The sequence below is a fragment of the Canis lupus genome, chromosome X (assembly GCF_011100685.1).
Source record: "Canis lupus familiaris isolate Mischka breed German Shepherd chromosome X, alternate assembly UU_Cfam_GSD_1.0, whole genome shotgun sequence".
NCBI classification, from domain to species: domain Eukaryota; kingdom Metazoa; phylum Chordata; class Mammalia; order Carnivora; family Canidae; genus Canis; species Canis lupus.
In genome coordinates, this window is record NC_049260.1 from 69,167,793 (window position 1) to 69,195,007 (window position 27,215).

The 27,215-nt window shown below is 35.9% G+C and overlaps 1 protein-coding gene across 1 annotated transcript in view; it reads left to right on the top strand.

Moving 5' to 3' along the window:
- Positions 1-27,215, top strand: part of LOC608881 (protocadherin-11 X-linked) — a 389,893-nt gene that overhangs the window by 310,905 nt on the left and 51,773 nt on the right. The window contains exon 6 of the mRNA XM_038587829.1: positions 10,632-10,827. Within this exon, the coding sequence (XP_038443757.1) occupies positions 10,632-10,827 (196 nt within the window). The remainder of the gene's footprint in view (positions 1-10,631; positions 10,828-27,215) is intronic.

The window sequence follows — 27,215 nt, forward strand, 5'->3', positions numbered from 1 at the left end:
TTCTGAAACAGTCTAAAGAATCCTGGATATTTTGCCATTTTTACAAGCTGCTGTAAATATGCTTGATGGCATTGGCTTCTTCTTTATCAAGGATGCCTTTCTCCACATAAGCATCAGCTTGTTGGTTGATGAAGTCCCTCACCTTTGAGAGGTCATAAGCTTCTTTATTTCCTTTTTTGTTATGTTTCTTCAACCATTCAATATTTTTTTTCTGATGGCTTCCAAAGAGTCTTCGGTTTCCCTGGGAAAAGTTTGCTTTTATTGTCAGTAACGTTTTTTTCTAGCTTGTTCTTAGTCTGAAGAGCAATAGTTTCATCCAAGTTTTCAAGGTAGGAAACACGGTCTTCTGGAGATATTGCTTTCCATGCCAAAAAAATTGAAAAATAAAGTCGTATGTAAGCTAAGATTTTGTATATAGAATCCTTATTTCCTTATAGATTTACATTTTATAACCAGAGATATATTGCTTTGGAAAACCTGTAATAGACAGAACTTGAAACTGTCGCTTCTTCCTACTGTCTCACACCCATAGGCACCTCCTGAAGAATTAGGAGGTTCTGTTTTCAAGGCATGCTGGGTACCAAAGCACCTCATAGAATATGTCTGTTACAAGATGTTTCCACTACCAATTCCCCTTGGGAGTTAAAATAAATTAACATTTCCTCAATAAAAAAAACCTTTAATTTATCTGATATGAGGATTGCTACTCCAGCTTTCTTTTGAGGACCATTTGAACAATAAATTGTTCTCTGCCCTTTCATTTTCAGGCTGGAAGTGTCCTTAGATATAAAATGAGTCTCTTGTAGACAGCATATATATCGGTCTTGCATTTTTTTTTAAGATTTTATTTATTTATTCATGAGAGACACACACACAGAGAGGCAGAGTCACAGGCAGAGGGAGAAGTAGGCTCCATGCAGGGAGCCTAATGTGGGACTTGATCCTGGGTCTCCAGGATTGCACCCTGAGCTAAAGGTGGCACTAAACCGCTGAGCCACCCGGGCTGCCCAGATCTTGCTCTTTTTTTTTATCTAATCCAAACCCTGCATCTTTTGATGGGATCATTTCTTGCAGAGTCAGTTTGGCAGTCACATATTCTGTGAACTTCTGGCCATCCTGGATGTTCTTTATGTCTTCATCTATTGTGAATGATAGTCTTGCTAGATCAAGTATTCTTGGCTGCATGTTCTTCTCATTTAGTACACTGAATATATCATGCCAGCCCTTTCTGCCCTGCCAGGTCTCTGTGGAGGGGTCTGCTGTTAATCTGATATTTCTCCCCATATAAGTTAAGAATCTCTTGTGCCACACTGCTTTACGAATTTTCTCTTTATCTTTGAAATTTGCAATTTCTACTATGAAATGTTGAGGGGTTGAACAGATTTTATTAATTTTTTGGGCAAGTCCCCTCTATCTCTTGAATCTTAGTGTCTGTTTCCTTCCCCAGGTTAAGGAAGCTATCAGCTATTTTTTGTTCAAATATACTTTGTGGTCCTCTCTCTCTCTCTCTCTCTCTGACTCTTCTGGGATCCCAATAGTTGTATATTCTTCCTTCTCAAGCTATCATTTATTTCCCTAAGCCTTTCCTCATTGGTTCTTAATTGTTTTTCTCAGCTTCCTTCCATACCATCAAGTTGTCTTCTATTTCACTCACTCTCTCTTTCACCTCATTAACTCTAGCAGTTAGAGCATCCAGTTTGGATTGCATCTTATTTAATCTATTTTTAATTTTGTCCTGATTAGTCCTCAATTATGCAGTAGCAAAGTCTCTAGAGTCATTTATACTTTTTTTTCCAGAGCCACCAGTAGCTTTATAATTCTCCTTCTGAATTGAATTTCTGACCTTATATTGAAATCCAAATTCTGTAACTCTGTGGCAGAGAATATTGCTTCTAGTTCTTCCTTTTGTATTAATTCTTCCTTCTAGTCATTTTGTTCATTTTGTTTTGTGGCTGTATCAGTGGGCTGAGTCAAAAATATCAACACGACCTAAGTAAAATATACCCTAGATGATTCTGAAGAGGTCAGAAACCAGAAAATAAAAGAAAAGGAACAGAACAAAAGAAAACAAAAAGACTGCTGAAGTGAAAAACAAATTTATAATAAACTAGTAACAAAAACAAAGAAGAATGAAAAAAGAAAAGAAAGGAAAAAAAAGGAGAGGTATGGTGGTGGTGAGGAAGTGGTAGTGGAGAGAGAATGTAGTCTCCTTGAGGGATCCTAGAGGGTTATCCTGTTGGTTCTGAGTTATTTTTTTTCTGTATGTTAGAAAATGCCCAATTCTAAATTTATATAAACCAACAATACTTATAGAAAGCCCCTACATGGACCACAAAAACATAAACAAGATAAAAGAGGGGGGCAGAATGGGAAGGAAGAGAGAATATAATCTCACAGAATGAAGCGACCTGGTGTTACCCTTGGTTCTTGGTGTATTTTGGTTATGTGTTAGAAGGTACTAACTTCCACCATTGTAAAACAAAATGAGACAGAAAAAAACAGAAAACATATGCAAAAACCCATATCTTGTATATTTACCAAAATTAAATTGAATATGTTGAAGGGAATCCAGAAGTGAAAAATACATCTAAGACATGTAATTTTAGAAACATGAAAGTCAAAAGGAAAAAAAAATAAATTAAAATGAGAAGTTGTTAAAATATTATAGTTAAGGTAGGAAAAGATAAAAGATATCGGAAATCTTTAGTCAAATATAAAAATGATTCATAATGAAAAAAGAAAAGGACACTCTAGTTCTATATACTGTTTTCCCTCAATCCTGGAGCTTTCCACTGCTGCTTGTTCTATAAACTTGCTTTTGCCTTGTTCTTCCAGCGTTTCTGGGTGAGGGGTCTGCTGTATGGATTCTCAGGGGTCTGTGCTTTCTTGGAGATGCCCTGCCCCTTTCCAGGTGCTGGGCTCAGTATAAGATGTTTATTCTGTGACGCCTTTGCTCCCTAGGGGCCCCACCTCTCCCAGGCACAAGTTGAAACAAAGAGGAAAAAAATTGGCACCAGCCAGATGTCCAGCTCTGGAGTCAAGCTCCCTGCCAATAACTAACCACATTCTCCCAGTCCATCCTGGCCTAGATGATATTGGGTACAGGTGTGGGTGCACTGATCTTCACAGCTTGCTGGTCCCCCAGTGGCAAGAGAGTTCTTGCTTTCCTGTGCCCTCCCTTCTTCCACCCGTCCAGGGGGAAGGGGGGATAGCTGACTCTGTCTGCTTTGGTGCCCTTGGATCTAGGACCCTGCTCAACTGTACCCACACTCCTGAGAACTGCCTCTCCCAAAGGTAATTGATGACAGCTACCTCTATCTGCTGCCAGGCTCTAGGGTAAAGGCAGCTCTGGAACCAGCCCACATAACCAGTGGGCTTCTCTCAAATGCCCTGAAGGGCTGTGGCACTCCAGTCCTTTACTGAGATCCTACCAAAGTTTTCATTGAGCTTTCCCCTGGGTGCCTCTCCTCTTATTGTGACCCCAGGAATTGAAGATTCACTGCTCCTCATGCGATTCTCCCCAATATACCTGCTAAGCATTTTCTGTCAGGGGAAACTCAGGCGGAGTTTTAAAGTTCCAGCTTCTCCAGGTCAGGGCTGTCCTGTCCTGGAGGCTGTTGCAGATCCTCTTTATCCCTGCTAGTCACAGTTCTCCTCTCCCTTTTCTTTCTTTCTTTCTTCTTTCTTTCTTTCTTTCTTTCTTTCTTTCTTTCTTTCTCTCTCTCTCTTTCTTTCTTTTTCTTTCTTTCCTCCTTCCTTTCTTCCTTCCTTCCTTCCTTCCTTCCTTCCTTCCTTCCTTCCTTTCTTTCTTTTCTTTCTTTTTTCTTTCTTTCTTTTTCTTTCTTTTTTTTTGCCTTCTTACCTTGTTAGAAGTGAAAACTTCTCTCTCTGTAGCATTCCAGCTGCTCTCTCTTTAAATCTCAGGTTGCATTTGTAGGTGTTCAGGATGTTTTGAAAGTTATCTAGTTAAGTTTGTGGGACCAGATGAGTTTAGGTCCCCTACTGTTCCAATTGTCCACAATTCTTTATTTCTATAGTCTTCTCAGTAGGGATTATTTGCCTCTTTGGTTAGGTTTATTTTTAGGTATCTTATGGTTTTTTTGTGTGTGTAATTGTAAATAGGATTGATTCCTTAATTTTCTTTTCTTCCTTCTCACTGTTGGTGTTTAGAAATGCAATTGACTTCTGTGCACAGATTTTATATCCTTCCACTTTACTGAATTCCTGTATTAGCAAATTTTGATGGAATCTTTTGGGTTTTCTATATAGAGGATCATGTCTTCTGCAAAGAGTGAGAGTTTGAATTCTTTGCTAATTCGAATGCCTTTTTTTAAATTGTCTGAATACTGCATCTAAGACTTTCAGGTATATGTTGAACAGCAGTGGTAAGAATAGACATTCTGCATGTCATGTTCCTGATCTTAGGAGAATAGCTATTTTTGCACATTGAGGATGATATTCACTGTGTGTTTTTTAATGCCTTTTATAAATTTGAGGTATGTTCCCTCTATCCCTACATGGCGGAGAGGTTTTATCAAAAAAGGATGCTTTATTTTGTCAAATTTTTTTTCTGCATCAATTGAGGATCATATTGTTCTCATCCTTTCTTTTATTAATGTAGTGTATCACATTGATTGATTTGCAGAGTTTGAACCACTTGCAGCCCAGGAATAAATCCCACTTGGTCATGGTGAATAATTTATTTAATGTCCTGTTGGATACTGTTAGCTAGTATCTTGTTAAGAATTTTGGCGTTCACACCCATCAAGGATATTGGTCTGTAATTTCCCCCTTTTTAAAGATTTTATTTATTTATTCATGAGAGACACACAGAGAGAGGCAGAGACACAGGCAGAGGGAGAAGCAGGCTCCCTGTAGGGAACCTGATGCAGGACTTGATCCTAGGACCCTGGGATCATGCTCTGAGCTAAAAACCGACACTAAACCACTGAGATACCCAGGTGTCCCTATAATTTTCCTTTTCAGCGAGGTCTTTATCTGGTTCTGTGATCAAGGTAATGCTGGCCTGATAGAATGGGTTTGGAAGTTTTCCCTCCATTACTAATTTTGAAACACTTCCAGAAATACAGATATTAATTCTTCTTGTAATGTTTGGTAGAATTCCACTGAGAGGCTATCCAGCTCTGGATTTGTGTTTGTTGGGAGATTTTTGATTACTGCTTCAATTCTTTGCTGCTTCTGTGCCTGTTAAGATTTTCTCTTTCCTCTTGTTTCAGTTTTGGTATTTTACATGTTTCTAGAGATGCATCTATTTCTTCTAGATTGCTGAATTTGTTGGTATATAATTGCTAATAATATTCTCATAATTGTATTTCTTTGGTGTTCCTTATGATCTCTCCAATTTTTTAGTGATTTTATTTACTTAGGTCCTTTCTTTTTTCTTTTTATATAACTGGCTAGGGGCTTATAGATCTCATTAATTCTTTCAAAGAACCAGTTGCTAGTTTTGTCAATCTGCTCTACTATTGTTGTTTTTTAAATTTCTATATCAATGATTTTTGTTCTCATCTTTACTATTTGTCTTTTACTTGATTCAGGCTTTATTTGCTGTTTTTTCTCCAGTTTATTTAAGTATTAGGTTAGGTTGTGTCTTTGAGATATTTCTTGTTTCTTGAGAAAGGTCTGTATTGATATATGCTTCCCTCTTAGGACTACCTTTGCTGCATCCCAAATGTTCTGAGCTGTCACATTTTTATTTTTATTCACTTCCATGTATTTTTTAATTCTTCTTTAATTTCCTGGTTGACTTATTCATTCGTTAATAGAATGTTCTTTAACCATCATGTATTTGTGATCCTTCCCAATTTTTTCTTATAAAGTTTTAACGCATTGTGGTCTGGGAATGCCTGGGTGGCTCAGTCATATAAGAGTCTCCCTTCAGTCCAGGTCATGATTTGAGGGTCTTGGGATTGAGTCCTGCATTGGGTTCCTTGATCAACGTGGAGTCTGCTTCTCCCTCTGTCTGCCCCTCCCTCTGCTTGTGCTCATGTGCTCTCTCTGACAAATAAATAAAATGCTTTAAAGAAAAAACATTGTGGCCTGAAAATATTCATGAAATAATATCAATCTTTTTGTACTGGTTTTGACCTGGTTAGTGACCCAGTATATGATCTATTCTGGAGAATGTTCAATGTGCACTCAAGAAGAATGTGTATTCTGTTGTTTTGGATGAAATGCTCTGAATACATCTGTGAAGTCCGTGTGATCCAGTATGTCTTTTAAAGCCCTTGCTTCCTTGTTGATCTTCTGCTTAGATGATCTGTCCATTGATTTGAGTGGAGCGTTAGAGTTCCCTACTCTTATTTTATTATTATCAATTAATTTCTTTAACTTTGAAATGAATTGGTTTATATATTTGGCTGCTCCTAAGTTAGTTGTGTAAATATTTGCAATGGTTATATCTTCTTGTTGAATAGGCCCTTATGATATACTGCCTTTTCTCATCTCTTATTACAGTATTTGGTTTAAATCTTAATTCACCTGAGATAAGGATGACTACTCCAACCTTTTTTTTATGTTAATTAGCATGATAAATGGCTCTCCACCCCCTCACCTTCAATCTTGACATGTCTTTGAATCTAAAATGAGCCTCTTATAAACAGCATTTAGGTGGGTTCTTTTTTCCCTATAACTTCTCATACCCTATTTCCTCTTATTGGAACATTTAGTCCATTTACATTCACAGTAATTATTTGAAGATATGAATTTAGTGCCCTTGTATTACTTATAAAGTCATGTTTCTGTAGATTGTTTCTGTTCCTTTCTGATCTTTATTACTTTTCAGCTCTCTTTTTGTTCAAAGGATTCCTTTTAATATTTTTTGCAGGGCTGGTTTAGTGTTCACAAATTAATTTAGTTTTTGTTTGTCTTGGAAACTCATTATCTCTCTTCGTATCCTGAATGACAGTCTTGCTGGATATAGTATTCTTGGCTGCATATTTTTCTCATTTAGCACATTGAATATATCATTCCATTCTTCTCTGAGCTGCCAGGTCTCTGTGGACAGGTTGGCTTTCAGCCTTATATTTCTACACTTGTAAGTTAATGATGTCTTGTCCTGAGTTACTTTCATGATTTACTCTTTGTCTCTGAAGTTTGCAAACTTCACTATTATATGTCCTGTTGTTGACCTATGTTTATTGTTTTTAGTGGGTTTCTTTGTGCTTCCTGGATTTGAATTCTTGTTTTCTTCCCCAGATTAGGGAAATTCTCAGCTATAATTTGTTCAAATACACCTACCTGCTACCCCTCTCTATTTTCTTCATCTTCTGAAACTCATTATTCAAACATTGTGGCACTTTACGGTATCACTGATTTCTTGATGCCTTCCTTCATGAGCCAGTTGTTTTTCTCTTATTCTCAGCTTCCTTACTTTCCATCATTTTGTCTTCTATAACACTGACTCTTTCTACTGCCTCATTTATCCTAGCAATTAGAACCTCATCAGTTCCCTGCCCCAACCTGTCTGTTCCCAGGTCATTCACATGCCAAGAGCCACAGATCTCCCATATTTTATCTCCGGCCAGTGGCTGGGATTCAAAACCCAAAATTTTAAAGAACCTGGTAATGTGTGCACCTACCCCATCCCCTGGCAGAGAGGCTTGGGGCATGCCAAGAACCATCCTATCCCAAAAAGCCATTGCGCATTGCTAGCTGAGAGACTAGAGTTTGTTGTAACACTCAGTGAAAAACTGGAGCTAGGTTATTAGCCATCTGCACTCAACTCTGTACCCTACTGCCCTTTGTCCCAGTAAAGCATCACAGAGGCTTGAATCTACTGTGGCAGATGGCAAAAAGCAGTGGACAGATCATCTGCATTCTTCTCTAGTCTCTGTGCCCTGCTCAGTTAACTCCAGAAAAGCAGCTGATGAGCAAGTACACAGAGGTCTAAGTTTATTCTAGCTCTCACTGAAAAGTTAAGAGGTTTTCTGTCCTCTGCAGACCTCTCTGGTCCTGCTGCTGAGTTCCCCAGCTGTCCTTTTGTCTTTGAGGAGGATGAATATGTTTCTCCAAATGCCCTTTAGGGAGAGGATCAATCTCTCCCTGAGTGACTCAGCAGATCTCACCATGCCTTATTGTGTGGTCACAACCTGCTGTACTCTTTCTAATATTCTCCCTCTTCCTGACTTTGCTCTGGGAACCAGGGTTCCTTCCCTTCCCTGCTGAGCAGCTTCCCAATCCCCCAGTTCAGGGCTCCCAACCTCACCTCTGCAAAATTCTCTCATTCTAGCTGTGCAGATTGTTTCTGTTCTCCAATCTTTTTCCTAGTTTTTCAAAAGAGTTGAAAGTTGATCTAGTTGTATTTAAAGGAAGAGGCAAGTTCAGGGTTGCCCTACCACTCCACCATCTCTGAACTCCCCTGGGGCTGCTTTTTTAAGGACACTAACCTCATTTATGAGGGCCCCACTCTCATGTTCTAATCATCTCCTAAAAGCCCAACTTCCAAATACCATCGTGTTGGGTATTGGATTTCAACATACAAGTATTGAAGGTACATAAACAATAAACATTCATTCTATAGTAATGGTTTTCAAATGTTTCCATATCTCCATCTGAAAAAAGTAACTGATGGCCAATACTAAATTTATGAAAGTAAACTCATCTACAATGAAATTCTTAGTATCTAAGTACATGTAATTTTTGGTATGTAGAAATTTATTTTTTAAAACATTTACTTTATTTATTTGACAGAGAGCACAAGCAGGGGGAGGGCATAAGGAGAGGGAGAAGTGGGGTCCCCACTGAGCAGGGATCTTGATGTGGGGCTTTATCCCAGGGCCCTGAGATCATGGCCTGAGCCAAAGGCAAAGAATTAACAGACTGAGCCACCCAGGTGCCCTGGTATGTATACATTTCTTAACTAATTATCTCTAAATTGTATCTTCCACACTGCTAGTAGTAGTTATTTGGGTTGATCTATTTTTATATAGCAAACTACCCCTAATCTTTGGAGCATAAAACAATTATGTTTTACCTTTTTTTAGGTCAGGAATTTGGATCGTTCACACCAGAGATTATCTCTGCTCCACAATGACTGGTGCCTCTGGGGTGGCTCAATGTCTGGAGATGGCTGGGATGGCTCAAATAAGGCCATAAGCTGTGGTGTCTGGAATGAATTCTTCACATACATATCTGGCACCTGAACTAGAGTGGTTGGAACAATTAGGCCTCCATGGGTTGTATTTTTTCTATACAGTCTTCCCACATTGCCAGCTTGAGCTTCCTCACAGTATGGGAGTCTCCCAGTAGTCATACATCTTTCAAACGCATTATATTTTCTCCAGAGTGAGTGTTCCAATTGAACAAGGTAGAAGCTACAAGATTTGGTTACCTAGGGTCTACTCATAGTCAGTGTAGTAGAGAAATACATAAGAGATGAGGTCCATTAAGATGGCTATCTTTGGAGAGTAGCTACCTCATATAGCAATGTTGCAAACAAAAATACTACATCTGGTAGGGTAGATTTAACACCCTCACTGGATATCATGAATCTCTTGTTTTAGAAACAAATGCTTCATCTTCATATTTTGGCATGTATATATATTTTTTGTATTCTGCTATAATTACTATTTAAAATACTTACAGTTTGCTTTTATAATTTCCATCAACTGTTATCCATACAACCATTTTATTTTGTAGAGTGTAGAATATATTTAAATTAATTCCAATACAGGGGTACATGGGTGGCACAGTTAGTTAAGCATCCAACTCTTGTAACTTTTTAAAAGATTATTTATTTATTTATTCATGAGAGAGAGAGAGAGAGAGAGAGGCAGAGACATAGGCAGAGGGAGAAGCAGGTTTCTTGTAGGGAGCCTGATGTGGGACTCGATCCTGGAACTTCAGGATCATGCTCTGAGCTGAAAGCAGACACTCAACCACTGAGCCACCCAGGCATCCCTCTGCTCTTGGTTTTGGCTCAGGCAATGATCTCAGGGTCCTGTAATTGTACCCCATGTTGAGCTTCATGATCAGTACTGAGTCAGCTTGAGATTCTCTCTCCTTCTGACCCTCTAGTTCATGCTCATTCTCTTTCTGAAATAAAATAAATAAATATTCAAAATTAATTATCCCAATACAGAATTTTTCCTTTAAAATTTTTGAAAAATATGATTTATATTTTTAGTTATCTAAACTTACATGATTGAATACATTTGTGGTATTATTTACTGTTTCAGACCACCAGATTATTATAGCAATATAATATATAGCAATACAATTTTGTTATGTTTATCCATACTTCTTTTTTAAAAATGAATTACTATCAAATTATAGCTAAATAAGTCAATATTTGAATGATGATCAGAATTTCCAATGTGCTTAAATGTCTAAAAAACCTGACAACTTATTACTTTATAACAAGTTAACTTTTATTTTGCATCTAGTTGTACTCTTTTTAAAAATAATAATAATAGAAGCAACTCTAATGCCAGGTGAAGCAGGTTTGAACACAAAGACGACTGTTCATAAAAGCCTGACAGTTTTCACAACTCAGGATCATATTAATGTGATTTCACTAGATAGCGGAAATAATACATTTTCTAAATTGGATGAATAAGACAATTATTCAGATCATGACTGAAACCCTGTAATTTTCTTCTTCATTTCAGTCTCAGCGGCATGTGACATTTAACTTACCAGAAGGCTCTCAGGAAAGTAGCAGTGATGGTGCACTGGGAAACCATGATGTGGGGATACCCAGCACATCCTATGCCCCGCACCTTGACTATTTCCAGGAGCAGCACTTTGATCATACTGCACCTAATAACCGCACTGAAGGGGATGGCAACTCTGATCCTGAATTCTGTAAGTGATACCTGTCTAGTATAGCAGGATAAATGGGCTTATTGTGTTTGTTAGTAAAATAATTTTAGCTATAATAACACTGGACATCTAATGTTAATATTACTAGTAATACATTTTAAAAGGTAAAAATAAAGAATTAGGTGGAAGGCATATATGCAGCAGTTTATAATATATGAAATATGTAATCATATCTACTTTAAAAGTTATGAAATTTAAAATAGTCATTTTCTTTAGGCATAGACAGGGTTTATGATTTTTATATACTTATAGATATGTATATATGTGTATATAACCAGCCACATTATTTTATTTATTTGAGTAAATGTAAATTATTTTGGTAATTCATATGAATTATTTTCTAGATTTTATTTTTCATTTTTAACAGAGATAATAACCATAGGCATTTAAAAAATTGTACTAATTTTTTGACCATTAAGGATGATAATATCTGTGGGTTTTTCATATATGGCCTTTATTATGTTATATAGCAAAGAAACTTATTAAAGTGCAAGAAGCATACTATTTCATTTTTTGCATTCTTTTATTTTAAATGAATCTTTATTACCTTAATATTGTCATACTAATGGCATTTTTAACCTAGCACATGTGTGTGCTTTCACTAAACAAAAATAGTAGATATAAATTTGCTATAGCAAAATAATCTCTTTTGACTAACACAGATGGTAAGGCACATTGATTGTTCAAGAAAAAACTCACAGCTCTGAAGAGGGTTTGATGATATGGAGTAGATGCCAATAAACTATGCAGTTTTAGTCAATAACATCACAAATAAGAATGTAAGAAGTTAGTGGAAATAACTGCTTTCCTTAAGCAATCAAATTATTTTACACAGTTCCCATTTCATATTTTGAAATGCATTGCATCCTGAATATGCTTTCTTTTCTGCTAATGAATTGCCCCAAAGAATATAGTTCTGAAAATTCCTTGTAAGTTCACCAAAAAAGATAGAGATACAACATCTATGTATAAGATTACACAAAATTCATTAGAGGTATTTATTAATACTCCTTTAAAATGTAATTCGTAGGTTGATAAAAACTTGCTGATTGGAGAATAAAATTACGATATGTATACTCTTGAGTATTTTGCCAAGAATACTAAATTTCTTTTCTAAGTTAAAGAAGAAACAAGCAAACCGAATCCATTTATTTCTCTTTCAGAAAAGAAGTTTAATAAAACATCTTGTCTCATTCCATTTGATAGCATTTTGAATTTTTAAATTTCACAATTGCAATCTCCTGACTTTAGCTTTTGGTATGAGAGCCAAAGCCTATGTCCCAGAGCTTTACTTAATCATAACCCCAACAAATTATGTGTACCATTTCCAATGGACCCTGGTCTTTGAAGCTAGCTAATTTAGTAAAAGCATAAACAGAAATCTGAATCATAAACAGCAATATTCGTTGCTGCTGAGTTTCTGTGGATAATGTACAGGTAAATCTTTGACTTCTCAAAGGATTTTGTGGAGATGCACAAGAGTGTAGACCTAGTAGTGAACAGAATGTGACTTCATACTGCTTGGGATTTTATATATCAAGATACAATATTAACTGAGATGTCTGGAGATGGTGTGTGATCCCCTTGGGACTATTCTAAGTACAGTAAACTATATATGACCCTATGTTCATATCTACTTATTTACAAGTAGCATCAGGTAAAACATAACTTGTGGAGAGTTAAAATTATTTTCAACTTCCTATTGTAAAATGTTGCTCTGATATTATAATTCAGCCTATGTTCTGAAACACATGGAAATATTATCAAAGTTTTACCATATTAAACTTCAGAGATTTATGAATAGTTCAAACTTATAAAGTTAGAAAGTCTCTGTGTTTTTTTCCCTTAAAGAGAAGAAAGCATCACTATTTTTACACTATGTATAAGCTGGAGAGAAAAGAGTAACTATGAAATCTCCAGCAATCTGCTGGCATATTATAATTCGACAGATCATAGATAACATCCATGTTTCTTTATAATAGAAATGGTGAAATAGAATATTTCTAAAGAGATTCAAATCAATCTTCAGTTTACCAGCCATAAATCAATTCATTTTCAAAGAAAACTCTAACAAAGGGGGAAATGAACTTAGTTTAATCAGTGTTATAATTGTATTCAACTGAAATAGTTATGTCTTCTGCATTCTTTAAAACCTCTTTATTGGATATAGTCACTTCACGTATGTAGTCAATCTATCTGAAAATGTTACAGCTGGTTTAGGTTCTAAAATTTGAGCTTAGGGGTTGCCTGGCTGGCTTAGTCAGTAGTACAACATGGAACTCATGATACTGAGGTAGTGAGTTCAAGATCCACATTGGATGTAGAGATTATTTAAGAAGATAAATAAATACTTCTAAATTTGAGCTTAAAATAACAAAATTTGTCTAAAATTTCATCAAATTTTAAAGTGTTAAAATTTATCTTTTACTTTACTCATTTCTGTTATACTAAGGAAAAAATAGAGTTCAAAGAGCATTTAGAGCTAAAAAAGTTAAACATTTAAAATAGAAATAAATATGCTGCCACATGCCACACCCAGCTACCGGGTGTACTTCTGCTGCCATGCACTATACCCAACCATTGTAAGGCACCCATCTGCTGCACTATGCCCAGCCATATGCTCATAGCCACTATTGTGTGTCTGTCCTTGTCCAGCCATTGCCAACTGCTGCATCCAACCTTGTGACTCTGGCTTCCCTGGCACACAGCCCACAGCTGCCTCAATGCCTCAGGGGATCTAGCATAGGACTGGTGGCTTAGCACAAATTTAGCTAATACTGCTGCACTGCTGCCAAATTCCTCAGTGAACACAACCCCTCAGAGCTAGCCTGACTTATTCCTACTAACAGCACAGAAAGCAAATACAGCCCACAATAAGCAGATAGAGAGTGCAGATGAATACACTGAAAGGAAAACTGACTCATGCAAAACAGTAGAGCAGAAGCAATACATTTAGGAAACTCTCCTAAAGGACCATTCTGGTGGACAGGGGATACTGTACTGTAGGGAAGTTCAGGACCTCTTCTTCATGATGTCCTTGCTTTTAAGAGCAGAAGACATAGCTGACTTTCCTAACATATAGGAACAGACACAGAGAGGAAGACAAAATGAGGACATACAAAAAATATATCCCAAATGAAAGAATAGGACAAAGGCATTGACAGAGATATAACTGAAACGGATATTAGTCACATGCCTGATAGAGAATCTAAAGCAATAATCATGAGGATACTTTCTGGACTTGAGGAAAGAGTGGAAGACATGGGTGAGAATTTTAACAGACATAAGGAGCAAAGTAGCAGAGATAAAGGGCTCAATAAACTAAATGAAAAATCTGTTTGATGGACTGAACAATAGGCTAAAAGAAGTAGAGGAACAAATTAGTGACCTAAAAGACAAAGCAATGCAAAGTGACTAAGTTGAACAAAAAAGAGAACTATACAGAAAGAGAATAGACTTAGGGAACTCAGTGATTCCATCAAACATAATAACAATTGCATTAAAGGAGTCCCAGAAGAAATGACAGAAAGAGGTAGAGAATTTATTTGAAGAGATAATAGCTGAAAACTTCCCTAATGTGAGGAAGGAAATGTGTATACACAGGAAGAACAGAGAACCTCCAACAAAATCAGTAAGAGCAGGCACACACCAAAATATATTGCAATTAAATTAACAAACTACAATGATAAAGACACAATTTTTAAAGCAGCTGTCAAAAGAACATGGTAACATACAAGAGAAAATCCATATAGCTAGCAGAGGATTTTTCAGCAGAAATTTTCTAAGCCAGAGAAAAGTGGCATGATATAGTCAAAGTACTGAATGAGAAAAATCTCCTGCCAAGAATATTCTATCCAAAATGGCTATCATTCAGAATACAAGGAGAGATTAATTGTTTATCAGATAAACAAAAGTTAAAAGAGCTTTATACCACTAAACTGGCCAATCATCCAAACAGAAAATTAATAAGAAAATAATGGCTTTCCATTCTGCAAAACAGTATGAAGAAACCTCAAAAAGTTAAAAATAGAACTACCTTATAACCCGGCAATTGTACTCCCAGATATTTATACATGTACCTCAATGTTCATAGCAGCATGATCAACAATAGTCAAATTATGGATAGAACCCAAATGTCCATCAACTGATGAATGGATAAAGAAGATGTGGTATATGTATACACTGGAATATTACTCAGCCATCAAAAAGAATGAAATCTTGCCATTGGCAATGATGTGTATGGAATTAAAGTGTATTATGCTAAGTGAAATAAGTCAGAGAAAGACCAACCATATGCTTCAGTCATATGTGGAATTTAAGAAGGAAAACAGATGAACAAGAGGAAAGGAAAAAAAGAGAGGGAAGCAAACCATAACAAACACTTAAATACAGAGAACAAACTGAGGGTTGATGGAGGAGAGGTGGGTTGGAGATGGACTAAATGTATGATGGGTATTAAGGAGAGCACTTGTGTTAAGCACTGAGTATTATATGTAAGTGATGAATCACTAAATTTTTCTCCTGGAAAAACCATCACGTATATGTTAACTAACTATAATTTAAATTAAAATCTCTTTAAAAAGAAAATAATGATTTTGAATGACATTTTGGATCACATGTATCTAACCAATATATTCAGAACATTCCATCCTAAAACAGCAAAATACACATTCTTTTTCATCTGTACATGGAATATTCTCCAGAATGGATCACATATTAGGCCACAAAATTATCCTCAACAAATTAATGAAGATCAGTGTTAAACCATGCATCTTCTGTGACCACAATGTTATGGAACTAGGAGTTGACCCCAAGAAAAAGCTGGAAAGACCACAGATACATGAAAGTTAAATAACATGCTAATACACAATATTTGATTCAACCAGGAAATAAAAGGAAAAATTTAAAAAGTATATAGAAACAAATAAAAATGAAAACACAATAGTTGAAAACTTTGGGATACAGTAAAAGCAATTCTAAGAGGAAGTTTTTTTTTTGTTTTTTTTTTTACAATAGAGGCTCATATCAATAAGCAAGAAAAGTTTCAAATCAACAACCTAACCTTACAAGTAACAGCTAGAATAAGATCCACAGAGAAAACCTAACCCAGAAGATGGAAGGATATAATAAAGATTCGAGCAAAAATAAATAATATGGAATCTAAAAAAATAATAGAACAGAAAAATCAAACAAGGAGCTGGTTCTTTGAAAAGATTAATAAAGTTGATAAACCTCTAGATAGAATTATCAAGAGAAAAAGAGAAAATATGGAAATAAATCAAATAACAAATTAGGATAAATAACAACCAACACCACAGATATGTAATTACAAAAGAATATTAATAAAAATATATGCCAATAAATTAGACAACCTAGAAGAAATTGATAAATTTCTAGAAACATATAAACTACCATAAATGAAACAGGAAGAAATAGAAAATTTGAACAGACTGATAACCATAAAGAAATTGAATCCATAATTTTAAAACTCCCAACAAACAAAAGTACAGGACCAGACGGATTCACAGGGAAATTCCACCAAAAATTTAAACAAAAGTTAATACTATTCTTCTCAAACTATTACAAAAAATAGAAAAAGAATGAAAACTATCAAATTCTTTCTTTGAGGCCAGGATTACCTTGATACCAAAAGCAAGTAAAGACACCATTAAAAGGAGAACTACAGGCTGATATCTCTGATGAACAAACCGAATCCAAAAATACATTTAAAAAATTATTCACCATGATTGAGTGGGGATTTTTCCTGGTTTTCAAGAGTAGATCAATATTCACAAATCAATCAACATGATACATCTCATAATTAAGAGAGAGGATGAGAATCATATCATTATTTCAACAGATACAAAAAAGTGACAAATTTCAACATCTATTCATGATTAGTGATAGAGTGAACATACCTCAACATAATAAAGGTCATATATGAAAAATCCACAACTAACATTATCCTTAATGGGGAAAACTGAGAGTTTTCCCTGTAAGGTTATGACAAGAGAGGGATGACCACCCTCATACCTTTTATTCATCATAGTAGTGGAAGGGCTAGACTTAGCAATCAGATAACACAAAGAAATAAAAGGCATCCAAAGGTAAGGAAAGAGTACTGCAGATGATAGACTACTATACATAGAAAACCCAAGAGATTCCACTAAAAAACTGCTTAGAACTCATAAATTCAGTGAAGTTGCAGGATACAAAATCAACATACAGAAAGTTGATGCATTTCTATATACTAGTAATGAAGCAGTAGAAAAGAAATTAAGAAAACAATCCCATTTCCAATTGCACCAAAAATAGTAAGATATCTAGGAGGAAACCTAACTGAAGATGTGAAAGAACTATCCTCTGAAAACTATAAAACATTGATGAAAGAAATTGAAGATGACACAAAGAAATGGAAAGATATTCCATGCCCTTGGATTGGAAGGACAATTATTAAAATGTCTATACTATTCAAAGCAATCTACACATTTTATGCAATCTCTATCAAAGTACCAACAACATTTTTCACAGAATTAGAACAAAAAAATCCTTAAATTTGTATTGTACCACAATGGACCCAGAAATACCCAAAGCAATCTCTGGAAAAAAAAAAAAAAAGCAAAGCTGGAGGCATCACAAGTCTGGATTTCAAGTTATATTGCAAAGGTATAGTAATCAAAATAATATGATACTGGCACAAAAAAGATACATAGATTAATAGAACAGAATAGAAAACCTAGAAGAAAACCCACAATTCTTTGAATATATATATATTCATATATATAATGGAATATATATATATTCATATATATAATGGAATATATATATTCATATATATAATGGAATATATATATATAATGGAATATTAGGCATCCATAAGAAAGAATGAAACCTTACCATTTGAAATAATATGGATGGAGCTAGTGAATAATATATTGTTAAGTAAAGGAGTCATTTGGAGAAAGATAAATACCATATGATTTCACTTATATGTGGAATTTAAGAAACAAAGCAAATAAACAAAAGGATTAAAAAGAGAAATAAATCAAGAAAGAGACTCTTTATAATCAGAAAAAACTGATGGCTATCAAAGGGGAGTGGGTGGATAGATTAAATAGATAATGGGAATTAAGGAGTGTACTTGTCATGATGAGCACTGGGTAATGTATGCAATTGTTGAATCAATATATTGGACACCTAAAACTAATATAACACTGCATGTTAACTAACAAGTTAAAGTAAGAACCTTAAGAATAAATAAATAAAATATAAAGGAGACAAAATAGCCATTACTCTTCCACAGGATGTCACAGAAGAGAGGAGTTAAGGTGGCAGAGTAAGGAGACCCTAGGCTTGCCTTATCCCTTGAATATACCTAGATAAAAATCAAATCATTTTGAACACCCAATAAAGTTCTGAGGACTGAGAGAACAAAAAACTCACAACTACAGTTGAAAAAAACTGTCACATTGTGGAAGGTACAAGCTGTGGAGAGTTGATTTGAGGGAGAAAAGGGCTGCAGGTGCTCTTATGGGAAGGGAGCCCTAACTGGAGAGAGTAGTGAGAGAGAAAGGAGTGAAAATGAGTGCAGGGAGTTGCAAAAGGAAAACTCTTCCCCAAAACCAATGACTTCAAAAAGGAAAGGGGCTAAATACTGCAAGGTTTTATAAACAGTGGAGAGCAGAGTCTAAAATTTAAGAGATCTGTGCCATCACTAGTGTTGTAGTGGATGGACTTAGCAGTGTTCTAATGGGGAAGGAGGGAAGAGACCCAGGAGCAGACAGTGTTGTCTGAGGATCCCCTGGGTTGCACAGGGAGAAGCAGTTCCCCTTTTTGGAGTGAATATGGGACAGGTAGCATGACCTCTCTGGGGGCAAAATGCATGGTGGGTACATTGAGCTGCCTGTTTGGCTAACTTAGGAAAAAGGATGCTGGCTGAAAGCAGCAAGTCTTGGTGTTGTCTTTCTGCTATGTTTTACCATAAATTCTGAATCACTGTGCAGTCATGCAAACAATTTCTGGGACAAGCTGACAGGCCACAGGGCAGTAAGACCCTCTGTCAGAGGATCAGTTTGGGTGCACACCACTCAGGGTTTCTAATATTTGAAGATATGAAACTCAGCCACATGCGTGAGAAAAAAACAAAGGAATGCTGTGCTGCCTGGCAGGTGCACAGTTGAGACACAGGCAGGAGGAAGGTGGGGATGTGACAGAAGCCAGTGACACAGGAGAGGTGATAGTCTGCAATTCAGTGAGGGCTTTCTGAAGAGGAACAGGTATGAACTCTCTATTCCAGGGACTAGAGAACTGGGCGAGAACATTTCCACACCACCCATTAGCACTGACAGACTTCAATGAGCAAAAGAGCACCACCAAGTGGGGAACAGAGCTGCTTACACCAAGTAGTGCCCCCCTGTGCCCTGCAGTTGAATCTCCACTAAGGTATGTCAGTCTGAGAATCAGCTCAGCAGGTCCCGCTCCCAGAAGACCAGCACAAACCACTTCCATGCACCAAGTCTACTGATCATAGAGTGCTACAAAGCTTCAGCTTTAGAGGAAATAGGATCTGGTTACTTTTGAGATTTTTTTTCCTTAAAACACAGAAAAAGCAATTTTTAATCTTTAAAATTATGTGTGTGTTGGTGTATGTTTGTGTATATATATATATATATATATATATATATATATATAATCCTCATGACAATGAGGATTGAAGATGCAGAGGAAGGAATCAGTGATATAGAAGATAAAATTATGGATAACAATGAAGCAGAGAAGAGAGAAAGAAAGTTATTGGATCACAAATGCAGACTTAGGGAACTCAATGACTTTTTAAGCATAATAACATTCGTAGCATAGGAGTCCCAGAATATAGAGACAGAAAATGTGGCAGAAGTTTTATTTAAGCAAATTATAGATGCAAACTTCCCTAAATGGCAGAAGGAAACAGACATCAAAATGAGTCTTGTTTTGATGCACAGAGAGCTCCCATTAAATTCAACAAAAGGCAGCCATCACCAAGATATATCATAGTAAAATTCACAAAATACATCGACAAGGAACTCCAATAAAAAATATACAAAAAAATACACAGACAAGGAAAGAGTCCTGAAAGCAGCAAATAAACCCTTAACCTACAATAAAGACAGTTAAGGTTTGTAGCAGATCTGTCTATAGAAACTCAACAGGCGAGAGAGTGTGGTATGATATATTCATGTGCTGAATAGGGAAAAAAATATGCAGTAAAGAATAATTTATCCAGCAAAACTGTCTTTCACAGAAGGAGAGATAAAAAGTTTCCCAGAAACAAAAACTGAAAGACTTCATGATCACTAAACCAGCCCTGCAAGAATTATTAAAGGGAACTCTGAGTGGGGAAAAAAGGACCAAGCAAGAAAGACTAGAAAGGGAAAGAACATCACCAAATATAAAACCAAATTTAAAGGTAACACAAAGGCACTAAATTTGTATCTATCAATAATCACTCTAAATGTAAATAGACTAAATGCTCCAATCTAAAGCCATAGGGTATCAGAATAAATAATAATAATAAAGAAAAAACAAGACTCATCTATATACTGCCTACAGGAGACTCATTTTACACATAAAGACACCTGTAGATTGAAAGTGAGGGGATGGAGAATAATTTACTATGTTAATGGACAACAAAAGAAAGCCAGAGTAGCCATATTCATATCAGATAAGGTAGATTTTATATCAAAGATTGTAAGAAGAGATGAAGAAGGGCATTAATTCATACTTAAGAGGTCTAATCATCAAGAAGATCTAACAACTGTAAATATTTATTCTCCCAACATGAGAGAGCCTACATATACAAATCAATTAATAACAAACATAAGAAACTCATTGATAACAATACAATAATAGTAGGGGACTTTAATACCCCAATTGCAGCAACAGACAGGGAATATAAGCAGAAAATTAACAAGGAAATGACTGAATGACACACCGAAGCAGATGGATATAAAAGACATATTCAGAAAATTTCATCCTAAAGCAATGGAATACACAATCTTCTTGAGTACATATTGAACATTCAAAATAGATCACATATTGTGTCACAAATCAGCCCTCAACAGGTAAAAAGATTGAGATCATACCATGCATATGTTCAGATCACAATGCTATGAAACTTGAAGTCACCCACAACAAAAAAATTAGGAAACACCACAAACATATGGAGAAGAAGGAACATTCTACTAAATAATGACTGGGTTAACCAAGAAATTAAAGAAGAAATTAAAAAGTACACAGAAACAAGTGAAAATGAAAGTATGAAAGTTCAAAACCTTTTGGATGCAGCAAAGGCAGTTCTACGAATGAAGTATATTGCAATACAGTGCTACCTAAAGAATCAGGAAAAATTTTAAATATACAACTTAACATTATAGCTAAAGAAGGTAGAAAAGGAAGAGAAAATAAAACCTAAATTCAGCAGAAGGGAAATAATAAAGATTAGAGAAGATAAATGATACACCCCCCCCCCCCTCTCTCTCACACACACACACACACACACACACACACACACACACAACCCAGTAGGAAAAAAGTCAACAAAAGAGCTGGTTGTTTGAAAGAATTTATAAAATTGATAATCTTCTAGCCAGACTTATTGAAGAAAAAAGAGAAAGGACTCAAATAAATAAAATCAGAAATGAAAGAGGAGAGAGCACAAGCATCATTACAGAAATACAACCAATTATATGAGAATATTATGAAAAATTATAAACCAAAACACTGGGCAATCTGGATGAAATAAAAAAATTCCTAGAAACCTACAAACCATCCAAACTAAAACAGGAAAAAATAGATAATTTGAACAAAACAATACCCAGCAAGGAAAAGGATTTGTAATCAAAAATCTCCAAACAAACAAAAGTCTAGTGCCATATAGCTTCCCAGGGGAATTCTACAAAACATTCAAAGAAGATTTAGTACCCCTATTCTTCTCAAACTGTTCCAAAAAATAAAATGGAAGGACAACTTCTACAACTCATTCTATGAGGCCAGTATTACCCTGATTCTAAAACCACTCTGAACATGAGTGCAGAAAATCTCAAGGGGATAGTAGCAAATTGAATCCAAGAGTATACTAAAAGAATTATTCATCACAAGTGAGATTTATTTCTGGACTGCAGATGTTAATATTTGCAAATCAAACAATGTGATACACCACATTAAAGAAAGGATGAGAAATACAAGATCCTCTCAAAAAATGTAGAAAAAAACATTTGACCAAGTACCGCATCCATTATTGATAAAAAAAATCTCAACAAAGAACAGATAGATGGAGTATACCTTAAAATCATAAAAGTCTTTTATGAAAGACCTACAGCTAGTATCTTCAATGGGAAAAAACAGATTTTCCTCTACAACCAGGAACAACAGGGATGTCCACCCTCACCATTACTATTTAATGTAGTATTGAATGTCTTTTTTTTTTTTAATTTTTATTTACTTATGATAGTCACACACAGAGAGAGAGAGAGAGAGAGAGAGAGAGGCAGAGACACAGGCAGAGAGAGAAGCAGGCTCCATGCACCGGGAGCCCGACACGGGATTCGATTGCGGGACTCCAGGATCGCGCCCTGGGCCAAAGGCAGGCGCCAAACCGCTGCGCCACCCAGGGATCCCAGTATTGAATGTCTTAACCTAAGCAATCAGACAATAAAAAAGACACAAAAGGTATTTAAATCTGCAAAGAATAAGTCAAACGTTCACTATTTGCAGACATGATGCTCAATATATAAAACCCAACAAACTTCACCAAAAAAAATTCTAGAGCTAATACATGAATTCAATAAAGTTACAACTTTATAAAAAAAAATATATATATATATATATATAAATGTACAAAAATCTGCTGCATCTCTCTACACCAGTAATGTATTTCCTTGGTTTTGGTTGTGATCTCTCCTCTTTCATTCATGATTTTATTAATTTAAATCTTCTCTCTTTTCTTTTTAATAAGGCTGGCTAATGGTTTATCTATCTTTTTAATTCTTTCAGAGAACCAGCTCCTGGTTTTGTTGATCTGTTCTACAGTTCTTCAGGTCTCTAATTCATTAAAATATTCTCTAATTTTATTATTTCTCTTCTCTTGCTTGGGTTAGGCTTTATTTGCTGTTCTTTATCCAGTTCCTTTAGGTGTAATGTTAGCTTGTGTATTTGAGCCCTTTCCAATTTTTTGAGAGAGCTTATATTGAAATGTACATCCCTCTTAGGACTGTCTTTGGTGTATTTCAAATATTTTGATCAGATGTATGTTCATTTTTTTTTTTAGTTTGCATGACTCTTTAATTCTTCTCTAATTACCTGGTTGATCTATTAATTATTTAGTAGGATAGTTTTAACCTCCACGTTTTTGAGCTCCTTCCAAATTTCTTCTGTGTTTGAGTTCAAGTTTCAAAGCATTGTGATCTAAAAATATGCAGGGGGTAATCCCAATCTTTTGGTATCAGTTGAGACCTGATTTGTGACTTGTTATATTGTCTACTATGGAGAAAGTTCCACGTGCACTTGAGAAGAATGTGTATTCACTTGCATTAGGATGGAATGTTCTGTGTATAACTGTGAAATCCATAGGGTTCAGTCTGTCATTCAAAGCCCTTATTTATTAGCTAATCTTCTTCTTACTAGATCTGTCCTTGACTGAGACTGGAGTGTTGAATTCTTCTACTATTACTGTATTATTACCTATGTGTTTCTTTACTTTGATTATTAATTGGTTGACATAATTGACTGCTCTTATATTAGAGGCATAAATATTCATAATGGTTTGATCTTGTTGGATAGAACCTTTAAATATGAGATAGTGTTCCACTTCATCTCTTACCACCATCTTTAGTGTAAAATAAAATTCATCTAATATGAAGATTGCTGCCTCAGCTTTCTTTTGAGGTCTATTTGCATGGTAAACAGTTCTTCACCCCCTCATTTTCAGTCTGAAGGTGTCCTTTGGTCCAAAATGAGACTCTAATAGACAGCATATAGATGGGTCTTGCTTTTATATCCAGTCTGATACCCTGTGTCTTTTGATTTGATCATTTAGCTGATTCATGGTCAGAGTAACTAGTGAAAACATGAATTTAGTGTCATAGTATTACCTGTACAGTCCCTGTTTCTGCGAATTGTTTCTTTGGACTCCCTCTTCACTTACAGGATCCCCCTTTATATTTCTTGAAGGGCTGATTTGGTGGCCACATATTATTTCAGTTTCTATCTATCCTGGAAGCTCTTTATTCCTCTTTCTATTATGAATGACAGCATTGCTCGATATAGCTTACAAAGCTATAAACAAAAGGTCTAAAACAAAGACCTTGCAAGGAAAACAGCTTACACTGAGCCTGGCCACCTGGCAAGGGGTGGGACATCTCCACCCAACCAAAGACACCTGAGAATCAGTGCAGCAGTCCTCTCCCCCAGAACAGTAGCTGGAAGAAAATGAGAACAGTAGGTTTACTGACCAAACAGTACTGGAAAACTACAGGACTGAAAGAAAATAGTTTATAGAACTCAAGGTTTTCCCCTTATGATTAATTTATCTTTCAGGTTAAAAATTTCCAATACTCTTTCTTTATTCCTGTCTTAAAAATAATTTTTATCAACTCTTCATGTTTAAGTATTATTTTCTTTTTTGACGTTCATATTTTTACAATTACATGTTAGATAAACTGTTCATTTTTGGATTCCTTTCACCGGACCAAAAAAAAAATTGACTGACAACTCTATAGTCAACTAATCTTTGACAAAGCAAGAAAAAGCATTGAATGGAAAAAAGTCTCTTCAACAAATGGTGTTGGGAAACTGGACAGCAACATGCAGAAGAATGAAACTGGACCAATTTCCTACAACATACATAAAAATGAATTCAAAATGTATGAAAAACCTAAAGATCCCTTTCGGGATTCAGGAAACCATCAAAATCCTAGAGTACACAGGCAGCAACCACTTTGATCTCAGCCATAGATACTTCTTAGTAGACACATCACCAGGGGTGAAGGAAACAAAAACAAAAAGGATCTGCTGGGACTTCATCAAGTTAAAGGCTTCTGTACAGCAAAGGAAACAATCAACAAAACTAAAAGGCAACCTACAGATGGGAGAAGATATTTGAAAATGACATATCTGATAAGGGCTGTGTCCAAAACCAACAAAAAACTTATCCAACTAAACACCCAAGGAACAAATAATCCATAAACATTTTTCTAAGGAGTACATGCAGATGGTTAATAGACACATGAAAAGATGCTTAACATCAGGAAAGTACAAATCAAAACCATAATGAGATACCACCTCACACCTACGAGAATGGCTAAAATTAACAACACAAGAAATAACAGTTGTTGGCAAGGATGTGGAGAAACAGACCCTCTTGCACTGTTGGTGGGACTGCAAACTGGTGCATCAACTCTGGAAAACAGTATCTGGATTCCCCAAACATTAAAAAAAAGACCTACTATATGATCCAGCAATTGCACTAGTAGGTATTTACTGAGAGATTTCAAAATTGCAGATTCAAGGAGGTACATGAACCCATGTTTATTTCTTTAATTTTTTTATTGAATTTCAATTTGCCAACATATAGCATAATACCCAGTGCTCATCAAGTGCCCCCCTCAGTGCCCATCACCCAGTCACCCCCACCCACACCCATCTCCTCTTCCACCACCCTTAGTTCATTTCCCAGAGTTAGGAGTCTTTCATGTTCTGTCTCCCATTCAGATATTTCCCACTCATATTTTCTCCTTTCCCCTTTATTCCCTTTCACTATTTTTTATATTCCCCAAATGAATGAGAACACATAATGTTTGTCCTTCTCCGATTGACTTATTTCACTCAGCATAATACCCACCAGTTCCATCCACATTGAAGCAAATGGTGGGTATTTGTCATTTCTAATGGCTGAGAAATATTCCATTGTATACATAAACCACATCTTCTTTATCCATTCATCTTTCGATGGACACTGAGTCTCCTTCCACAGTTCGGATATTATGGACATTGCTGCTAGAAACATCGGGGTGCAGGTGTCCCGGCGTTTCATTGCATCTGTATCTTTGGGGTAAATCCCCAGGAGTGGAATTGTGGAATTGCTGGCTATAGGGCAGTTCTATTTTTAACTCTTTGAGGAACCTCCACACAGTTTTCCAGAGTGGCTGCACCAGTTCACATTCCCAACAACACTGCAAGAGGGTTCCCTTTTCTCCGCATTCTCTCCAACATTTGTGGTTTCCTGCCTTGTTAGTTTTCCCTATTCCCACTGGTGTGAGGTGGTATCTCATTGTGGTTTTGATTTGTATTTCCCTGATGGCAAGTGATGCAAAGCATTTTTTCATGTGCATGTGAATGTTTATTTCATGTCTATGTTTTCCTCTGTGAGATTTCTGTTCATGTCTTTTGCCATTTCATGATTGGATTGTTTGTTTCTTTGCTGTTGAGTTTTATAAGTTCTACATAGATCTTGCATACTAACCCTTTATCTGATACATCATTTGCAAATATCTTGTCCCATTCTGTAGGTTGTCTTTTAGTTTTGTTGACTGTATCCTTTGCTGTGCAATAGCTTCTTAACTTGATGAAGACCCAATAGTTCATTTTTGCTTTTGTTTCTTTTGCCTTCAGGGATGTATCTTGAAAGAAGTTACTGTGGCCGAGTTCAAAAAGGGTGTTGCCTGTGTTCTCCTCTAGGATTTTGACGGAATCTTGTCGCACATTTAGATCTTTCATCCATTTTGAGTTTATCTTTATGTATGTTGAAAAAACGTGGTCTAGTTTCATTCTTCTGCATGTGGATGTCCAATTTTCCCAGCACCATTTATTGAGGAGACTATCTTTCTTCCAGTGTATAGACTTTCCTCCTTTATCGAATTTTAGTTGAACATAAAGCTGAGGGTCCCCTTATGGATTCTCTATTCTGTTCCATTGATCTATGTGTCTGTTTTTGTGCCAGTACCACACTGTTTTGAAGACCACAGCTTTGTAGTACAACTGAAGTCTGGCATTGTGATGACCCCAGCTATGGTTTTCTTTTTTAAAATTCCCCTGGCTATTCGGAGTCTTTTCTTATTCCACACACATCTTAAAATAATTTGTTCCAACTCTTTGAAGAAACTCCATGGTATTTGGATAGGGATTGCATTAAACGTGTAAATGGCCCTGGTTAACATTGACATTTTCACAATATTAATTATGCCAATCCATGAGCATGGAATATTTTTCCATCTCTTTGTATCCTCCTCAATTTCTTTCAGAAGTGTTCTATACCTTTAGGGTGTAGATCCTTTACGTCTTTGGTTAGTTTTATTCCTAGGTATCTAATGCTTTTGGGTGCAATTGTAAATGGGATT